This window comes from Esox lucius, chromosome 7 (genome assembly GCF_011004845.1).
Source record: "Esox lucius isolate fEsoLuc1 chromosome 7, fEsoLuc1.pri, whole genome shotgun sequence".
Taxonomy (NCBI): domain Eukaryota; kingdom Metazoa; phylum Chordata; class Actinopteri; order Esociformes; family Esocidae; genus Esox; species Esox lucius.
Genome location: NC_047575.1, coordinates 14,792,404 through 14,802,162, shown reverse-complemented (window position 1 = coordinate 14,802,162; position 9,759 = coordinate 14,792,404). Strand labels below are relative to the sequence as shown.

Sequence of the window (9,759 nt, the reverse complement as noted above, 5' to 3'; positions counted from 1 at the left end):
GAGGGAGAGAGAGAGAGGGAGGGAGGGACAGGGAGAGTTGTACAGAGTGCTGATCGGAGGGCAGTGCTGTGATGTGAGCAGGGAAGCAGGAAGGAGAGAAGGAAGCTAAACAAGAGAAGCAGAGAGGTGATAAACTGAGGACGCAGATGGACTACATGTCTCGTCTGATTAGTGGGAACTGTCAGCTATTGGAGCACCAACCACTGGGGAGCAGGGCTTTACACCACTGTCAGTGCACATAGTTCTCCTGTGACTCCGAGCCACCGAGGGACTGAGAGAGAGAAGGAGTTCAGCCTCATCCGAGGAGTCACCGGGTGCCCCCCTCCTCCAACATTTTGGGGCAGAGGAGTAGCCTACACAGGAGGAGACAAGGCGCTGAGGAGCGGCTAGGGGTACCCTCGTATCTGGAGCCGGGGATCCTAAAGGACGAAGTGAAACGCACAACAGCCGGACCCAGGGCTTGACAAAACGCTGACCATGGTAAGTGACTGGAACCCACTCTGTGACCCGGTCAAGACTGTCCAGGCGGTGGACAGGGTTGCTAGTGCTCTGGTACAGATGAGGTAGTGGTCAGGAAAGGACACGGGCCTCTTGCATGTCTAGAGAATTCATGGTAGATTCGTCAGCTACGTCTGAGGAGGGGTTAAGTCCCTGACTGTTCTGGATTGGGGATCAGTTGGACTGAAACCAAGTGACATCCAAAGAGTGGTGCCTGCAGGCAAAAATGACTGTAATGACAGCACTGCATGAAGCCTATGGGGTGGGGTGGGCTTACACCTACACACCTACACTAAAACACACACACACACACACAGTTATCTTGAGGTTTTTTATTGTATCAGCACATGCACAATTTTTTTTACACACTTCAACACTGTCACACACGTACACGCACACACAAACACTATCGTCCTTGCTTTTGCCACTGAACTGTATTTGCATGCGTCAGTAAAATAAACACACACAAACACACACACACACACACTCTATTGTCCCTGCTTTGGCCAATAAACCATAGTTGAATGCATCAGTAAAATAAACACACAAAAGCATACATAAACACACACACACACACAACTAGTGTGGCATTTAGTGTGTCAGTTAAATGTACATACAGTCACCGATATTGTTCTCTTGTCAGACTGTAATGAAGTCGTTAGCATAAATGCATACATTATCCTCCAGCTCAAGGTGGAAGACATGCAGGAGAGGACAGGACAGTGTCAGAGTATGTCCAGTATGGGCACCAGTAACCAAAGGTGACAAGGAGAGAGGTCAGCCCAGGAGTCATGCTGTGACTAGTTGATCTCTGTGAAGTATTTCCTGTGACGACGTGATTCATGTTAAGTATCAGCTGTGAATAGATGATTCCTGTGAAGTATTACCTGTAAGTAGGTGATTCCTGTGAAGTCTTACCTGTAACTAGGTGATTCCAGTGAAGTATTACCTGTAACTAGGTGATTCTTGTGAAGCATTACCTGTAACTAGGTGATTCCAGTGAAGTATTACCTGTAACTAGATGATTCTTGTGAAGCATTACCTGTAACTAGGAGATTCCTGTGAAGTATGAGCTGTAACTAGGTGATTCCTGTGAAGTATGAGCTGTAACTAGGTGATTCCTGTTAAGTATGAGCTGTGAGTAGATGATTCCTGTGACGTATGAGCTGTGACTAGGTGATTCCTGTGAAGTGTTAACTTTGACTAAGTGATTCCTGTGACTTATGACCTGTGACTAGGTGACTCCAGTGAAGTATGAGCTGTGAATAAGTGATTCCTGTGAAGTATGAACTTTTACTAGGTGATATTAGGTGATTAGGTGATTCGTAATCACTTTAAAGTACCAGCTGTGACTAGGTGATTCCTGTGAAGTATTGAGATTTGACTGAATTACAGTCTTCCCTTTATGCCCATTATTGACTCCAATACTCCAATACCCCTGATTGTAATTGATTGCTGTTAACCTGACTGTGATTGACTCCAGTTAGCCTGACTGTGATGAGCTCCAGTTAGTCTGACTGTGATTGACTCTGGTTAGCCTGACTGTGATTGACTCCAGTTAGCCTGACTGTGATGAGCTCCAGTTAGTCTGACTGTGATTGACTCTGGTTAGTCTGACTGTGATTGACTCTGGTTAGCCTGACTGTGATTGACTCTGGTTAGCCTGACTGTGATTGCCTCTGGTTAGCCTGACTGTGATTGACTCTGGTTAGCCTGACTGTGATTGCCTCTGGTTAGCCTGACTGTGATTGACTCTGGTTAGCCTTAGGATAGGGACACTTACCTTGGTCAAATGTCTACTTAGAACATTCCAATGAAAACTCCACCACCATTCACGAACCAGTCATGTTCATTTTAGCCTTCAGGGCAGATCTGCCTCTAAGACATGTTTGAGTGAAACTCTCACGTGCTGTTTGTTGACTCTCAGACAACCGCTGAGCTGCGTTTGGTGTCATAAAGGCACTTTAATCCAACGAACTAGCACTAAACCTCACTCACATCGCTCACAAAACATTGTCTCCTATTAGCAGTGTAGAGTGCATTCATTTAAATTAATGAATGTTTGTTCTAAGCTGTGGAAGACTTGAAAAGGTCCATTATTCATTACTATCTCCAATCTGCCATGAAGGCTTTAGACCTCTGCTTGTCCTCTATTTCTGCTGCATATGGGTGGCTTCGGCGCTGCCCTTGATATGTACTTTGTTTCAATGCAATTGCTTTGCAGCGGTATATTTTCTTCACAAATTAAATACTCAGTGACTAGAAACAGAACTAAAGACTTATCAAAATGATAATGCATTTTTTCACAGTAACAACTAACCTTGACTCTTTTCATAGACGTGAAGGTGGAAGTGGACGCCAGCGCTCCCTGGTTTTCAGGCCTTCCGAGCCCGTTGGCCAGGTGATGGGGAGACGGGCAGCTGACCTGACCACTGCCGTGCCAGTACTGGGAGTCCCCGCCCTGGTGGGCATGTGTGGCTGGAGGACAGCAGGAGGGCACCGGGCCGGCGAAGTGCTGCCGGTGTCATGGATTTCCCAGTGCAGCGTTGGAGTGCAGACCTCACCCTGTGTCACACCGTCAGACGGCGGGATTACGCCCAAATCCAACGGCTTCACCCCAAAGGGCGGCGGAGAAGACGAGGAAGCTAGGCGGACTAAGTGCCTCAGAGGAAGAGGGCTTCTGTCCAAACAGAGGAGTTTAGATTCCAAGACCAAAAAAGGGGTGACTTTCGAAGGGATTTCCAATGAACTCACAAAGACTGTGTTCTTTAACCACTGGAAAAGTGGGACTTATTGCTATGCCCGAGCAATCAAGACAAACCCTCACCTATCTGGGGGTGTGGGAAATGGCGAGCTCAAAGGGAGGCGGGACTTGCGCTACACCAATGGTAGTGTCGTGGACTCTGAGGCTATAGGAGGGATTTGTATTGACGGCAGTGATGAGACGGAGCCCGTGTCGACCAAATCTTCTCGAGGACCGGACCAATCAAAACCTAAGGAACATTCTGTGGCACATTCATATTGTACGAATGCGAAAGGATCACGAGCTCCCCCACCTCTTCGAATTCCCCAGCGGATCTGTAGCCTTTGTGGGGGGAGAAAGACCGCGGTCCCTGGAGAGGCAGCCGGAGCCGTCAGTCTGGCTGTCAGCAGCCCTTCTTCTACATGTCTTGTAGGAGGAACAGCCATGAAAACAGCCTCTTCACTCACAGAAGGGAACCATGTTCCCCTTTCACATGCAGAGAAAAAAAGGGACTCTACAGCCTTTCCACCCATGCTTGCAGACAGGGATCGGATACAAAGCCAGCTGACACACACAGACTCTCTATCCATCCACCCCCACTGTAATCCCCCTATTCAGAACAACAAAGACTGGAGACCCAGCCTACCTGCAAAACGACCACCTGCAAGGCAGAACGGAGATCTGAAAAACACTAATGGTTATGTCTCACATCCCACATACCCTGCAGACATCCTAGACGCACCTTCATGTACACACTCAGACAAGCCCATCAGCCTCACAAGCATCGTAAACACAAAAACGGTTACAGTCACTAAGGCAACGATTGAATCCAGACGTGCAGATGTCAACTCCCTTGAGACCCCGTCCCGACTGGCAACACTCAAACCTGGTCCCCAGGTCGCCATAGCCACCAGACCAAACATGCCACACACACAAAATACACAACCCAACCCCTCATTAAACACAGCTACTCACCCTAACTCAGCCCAACAGAGAAACTCTCTTCCAAACACTGTAGACCCATTCTACATCACAACTCACCCTAAACCTGCCCTACAAAGAAACTCTCTTCCAAACCCTGTAGACCCAGCCTACATCACTACTCACCCTAACTCAGCCCTACAAAGAAACTCTCTTCCAAACCCTGTAGAGCCAGACTACATCACTACTCACCCTAACCCTGCCCTACAGAGAAACTCTCTTCCAAACCCTGCAGCAACATCCTACATCAATATTCACCCTAAAACTGCCCCACAGAGAAACTCTCTTCCAAACCCTGCAGAAACCTCCTACATCAATATTCACCCTAGCCCTGCAATCCCATCACAAGCAGTTACACTTTGTAATACTGCTATGACAACACACAGCAGTGCCCACATATATCCACTTACTACACACACATCTAAACACCATGGTTCAGCAATCACACCTACAACTACATATCCTGTCGCTGTAAACACAACCACATCAACAACGACTGCACAATCATCAACAAAATTAATAACATCCTCAACACCAAAAACACTGATATCATCCACAACAGCTCCATCATCATCGTCAACAACACCACCACTATCATCAACAACAACACCACCATCAACAACAACAAAACCATCATCACCATCAACACCACCATCAACAACAACAACACCATTATCAACAACAACAACACCGTCACCATCAACTACAGCACCATCATCATCAACAACACCCCTATCATCAACAGCAACGCCACTTTCAACAAAAACTGCAAAAACAACAAAAACCACACCATCATCAACAACAACACTAGCAAACACTGATACCACAACGATACACAGACCAACACTCAGACCTTCTAAAATACTAAACGCAACCAATCGCACAAACTGTAATACCACACCACACACAACTACAACTGTATCCTACAATACCACAACACAAACAACTGCAACTATATCCTACAATACCACACCACATACAATAACTACATCCTGCATTACCACACCATACACAGCTGTAACTAAATCCCACAATACCACACCACAAACAACTACAACTGTATCCTACAATACCACACCACAAACAACTACAACTGTATCCTACAATACCACACCACAAACAACTACAACTGTATCCTACAATACCACACCACAAACAACTACAACTGTATCCTACAATACCACACCACAAACAACTACAACTGTATCCTACAATACCACACCACACATAAACACACAGCCAACCCCTTTGCCGCTCACCTCCAACATTTCCACAGACTCATACACACCTCTATCAGTTGACTCTGCGTGTGGCGCCCCCATATCACCCCGTAACATTGGTAACCCATCCCACATATCTCACTCTTCAGATTACCACCTGACTAATTGTAGACCACTGATCAGGAAACACACACAACATATACCATCTCACCCATCAAACAGCTCACTCGACAGCACACAGGATAACACACCATTTGGACAAACTCCTGACAGAGCTGAACAAACTACCTCCTATCAAGCAAATATGTATAAAAGATTAGTTGTGGAACCAATAATGCACGCAAACGTATATCCAAAACGACTGACCATATCGAACAAAAACAAACCCTATAACCCTGTCATCGTATCACAGACGCCTCAGCAGGCACACTGTAGAATCTCCAATGTGATGCAGGTCACTAAACTCCCACAATACATCAGTCAAATACAGGCGAACATGGAAGACATTTCCACAACTCTAAAACCTGAACATGAACTCCGACAACATTCAGCCCCGGAACACCTCCACTCTGCTGTTTTAGACACATTTGCCAGGGCCCCATCTCCATTAAGACTGGACAAGCAGATGCCCACCAACGATGTGTCCCTGTCCAGCAGCCCTCTAACACAAACGCACCCCGGGCCCCCCCCCGCATCGCAGGGAACCTCTGCCACCCACGTCCGACCCGTCGCCAAAACGCCCGACCGCTCGAGCTCGGTCTTCAGCTCCACGTCGACGCCGGATGAACCCTTGAGCCCCGCGTGCCGTCCGGCCAGCACGTACACCATCCCCGAGCTCCTGGCTCACGCAGCCGCGGACCCCACGCTCAACCCACTTCTGCCGCCGTCACGCGTTTCGCGCCTGGCCTCCGGCACCGCCGCCCGTCCCGGCCTGACGCTCCCGGCGTTCCGTCCGGTACTGCAGTCTTCGTGTCCTTCCCCGGAGGAGCCCGGGCTGGTTCACTCGCACCCGGCCGAGGCGGCCCTGCTGCTGCCTCCATCCCCGCAGTGCAGAAGGCCCGCCTCCATACGACAGAGGCTGCGGTGTGTGGAGGCCAGCCTGGCAGCCAACGATGACCGGATCACGACCCTGCTCAACATCATCCAGGACCTGGAGATGAGCCACGCTCTCAGCAAGGGGTAAGAGAAACGGTAGGGTGAGACAGGGAGCATGAGCGTAATAGGTCACCAAGGAGAGAGGTGAGAGAAAAAGGAGAGAAAAGGACGAGAAATCGAAAGGGTCGGAAAGTAGTGATTAACGAAATAGGAACGTACAAACGTCAAAGGGGGAGAGGAGGTATGAGGAATTGGACAGTATTCCCCTTGTGTTGTTTTGAACGTCCTGCTCTTGGTTTCAGTCGCCGATCCTACAGGACAGGGCAGGACCTCAGGGAGTGCTCCACCTGTCAGAAGACTGCGTGTGTCGTCTACAGGTGAGACACGGGGGGCACAGTCAGACCGGCTGATTCTCACCTCCTGCTTTTGCCATTTTCCATTTTGACCCCATTTCCTGCTCTGTCTCTCTGTTCCTGCAGCGTGGAGTACGATTTCAGGCAGCAAGAGAAACGTTTCTCGGAGGTCCTGAATCCTCAGAGGGCTGACGACAATGCTTCGACATTTCCCCTCTCCCTGCCTCACAATCCCGTCCTGCTGACGAATGCCATCACTCAGACCATGACCAAGTCCAAGGTTAAAAGCAAAAAACTGTGCAAGACGCTTTTTCAGTGGCTCCCTAGGAAAATTCAGCGCACAAAGTCGTCCTTTCACCAGTTCTCTTAAGATCATTTGAACTTGTCGCATGTGTCCATCTCCCTGTAATATAATATCTCGGGAGTGTTCCTCTTCCCAGGCCATATCTTACAGTCCTTGAAAGGAATTTCACCATATTAGCTAACCTAATATTTTATAGCAATCTTGTGCCTGGCGGGACGTTTAATATGTAGAACGAGACATTTGGTTGATACATGCAATGTTTGAGCAGCGGAACTCCCCCCACGTTCTGTTACAGCAAGCAGCGCTTGTCTTTGTGAAAGACATAGGAAGAATTTCAGAAATCTCATTTGTTCCTTTATGGCTGACTGACGCCCTGCAGTGCACTCATGACATAGCATGAAAAGGAAATCCTTTTAGTGACTACAGATTGCTGACCAGTCTGCAGCAGTATATCAGTATAGATGGGAAGAATGTCATAATTCCGTAATTATGTGAAGTAGAATGGACATCCAAGCATTTGCTAGATCAATCGCCATTTCTCCAAGCCTATTGTAGGTGATAGTCATGCTGTACTATCGTTTAGCTAATCTTAACCTTAACCATATATTGTAAATAAGCATTATGTGAAGTGTCACCTCTCTCCTAAAGATTCTCCCTACCAGCTTATCCCAGGATCAAAAATGTATCTACCTGATTTTGTAGAGAAATAAACCAAAGTACATACTGTAAAACAAATCTCTTTTCACATGTGAATAACAATGTGCTATATACTTTAGATTATTTTAGTATTTTACTCTCTATCCTTCCCTTTAATCGTACATACAAAGCACACAGGAACATGTATAAGCATATGGTACTGCACAGGAACATGTACAAGCCCTGTTACATGGCACTGCCCAGAAACCTGTATAAGCCCTGTTACATGGCACTGCCCAGAAACCTGTACAAGCCCTGTTACATGGCACTGCCCAGAAACCTGTATAAGCCCTGTTACATGGTCCTGCACAGGAACATGTATAAGCCCTGTTACATGGTACTGCCCGGGAACATGTATAAGCCTTGTTACATGGCACTGCCCAGAAGCCTGTCTAAGCCCTGTTACATGGTCCTGCACAGGAACATGTATAATCCCTGTTACATGGTCCTGCACAGGAACATGTATAATCCCTGTTACATGGTCCTGCACAGGAACATGTATAATCCCTGTTACATGGTCCTGCACAGGAACATGTATAAGCCCTGTTACATGGTACTGCACAGGAACATGTATAAGCCCTGTTACATGGTCCTGCACAGGAACATGTATAATCCCTGTTACATGGTCCTGCACAGGAACATGTATAAGCCCTGTTACATGGTACTGCCCAGGAACACGTATAAGCCCAGTTCAAAGCCACACCCACCTTCATCATCCCAGCCTCCTCTGTTGGATCTGAACTTGGTAGACAGTTCACAGCAGCCAGTGGGCCTGCAAGTGGAGAAACTTTCATTGTCTTTTTCCCAGAGGAGCAGAGGCTCCTGTAGAAGGTCTCCAAATCCCCAAACAATCTAAAGTCTAACAGGGTTTCTCAAAATGCTTCTGAGTTAAACAATGGCCGGATGGAAGGCTGTAATGAAGCATGAAAATCCTGCAATGAAATTGTCCGTAGGCACATGCAGATAGACACGTGTTCACCCATGCCCATACACAAATTTTTTATGCACACACATGCGCACGCACACACACAAGCACACGCGCGCACACACACACACCTAAATTGAGCCAGAAAGCACCCTAATTGTGGGCTTCATGGAAGCATTAACAACTTCAGCTTTTGTTGCTAGTGAATGTCTCGGGCAAATAAGCAGCCACCATGGGGAACATGCCATTTTGAAAAGGTTTTTTCTCCACCCAGAGACAATAAAAACCTACTGAGAGAGACATTTTGTTTGAGTAGCCCCGTCAGACACAGGATAGATAATGTTGTGAACTATATTCGGGCAGCCCTGGGAACAGGGCCAGGCTTCCTTCGTGGCGAGGACAGAGCAGTGCGTGGTTCCAACTCACTCTCACACATTTCCACTGGCATCACAATACAGCTGCCACTGATCAAATGGTGGGCATCCTTCATGTGGCTTTCCCTTACATTGTTTATCCAGGACAAGCCTCATCTCCATAATGCCAAAATGTCAACACAAATGGCAGAATATTAATCTATTCATATTATACTGGGTCTAATGTTGGAGAGAGACATTTTGAAAATTAGGGGAAGTTACTCAAATAGCATACAATTGTAGAGAAAAATAGAATGTTGTCATATTTCTTTCCGGATATTTTCTACAGTGCAAACATTCGCATTTCATGAATTCATTTTTAAATTTTTTATGTTGCATATTTTAAGGCTAAATAAGATATTTACTGAATAATGTTTAATAATATGCAAATTACCAAAATGGCAGGTAACTCAGACAAATTATTTTATTTGTCTGAAATATTGGCAAAATAGCTGATCTGCTCTAAAGACCAGTTAATGGATCAGAATTGGGCTGTTGGTGTAAATGCAGCCAGTTGAAATATAATAAAAC

At 46.8% G+C, this 9,759-nt stretch overlaps 1 protein-coding gene across 2 annotated transcripts; it reads left to right on the top strand.

Annotated features, from left to right (window-relative positions):
- On the top strand, positions 1-7,900 carry LOC105024615 (mucin-5AC). Of its 2 annotated transcripts, XM_034293076.1 has the most exons (5): positions 1-480; positions 2,836-5,154; positions 5,260-6,621; positions 6,840-6,914; positions 7,017-7,900. In XM_034293076.1, the coding sequence occupies exons 2-5, from the start codon at positions 2,903-2,905 to the stop codon at positions 7,258-7,260; spliced, it is 3,933 nt and encodes a 1,310-aa protein (XP_034148967.1). In that variant the 5' UTR covers positions 1-480; positions 2,836-2,902; the 3' UTR covers positions 7,261-7,900. The 2 variants fall into 2 exon arrangements, with proteins under 2 accessions (XP_034148967.1, XP_034148966.1); XM_034293075.1 differs by having other exon boundaries at positions 2,836-6,621.
- Positions 7,901-9,759: the final 1,859 nt, after the last annotated feature.

What these genes read in the sequence shown, in the direction of transcription:
- LOC105024615 (XM_034293075.1), top strand. Translation starts at nt 2,903, where the DNA reads ATGGGGAGACGGGCAGCTGACCTGACCACTGCCGTGCCAGTACTGGGA. An exon ending in AGCCACGCTCTCAGCAAGGG is followed by an intron (nt 6,622 to 6,839) that starts GTAAGAGAAACG and finishes TCTTGGTTTCAG; the next exon opens with TCGCCGATCCTACAGGACAG. An exon ending in ACTGCGTGTGTCGTCTACAG is followed by an intron (nt 6,915 to 7,016) that starts GTGAGACACGGG and finishes CTGTTCCTGCAG; the next exon opens with CGTGGAGTACGATTTCAGGC.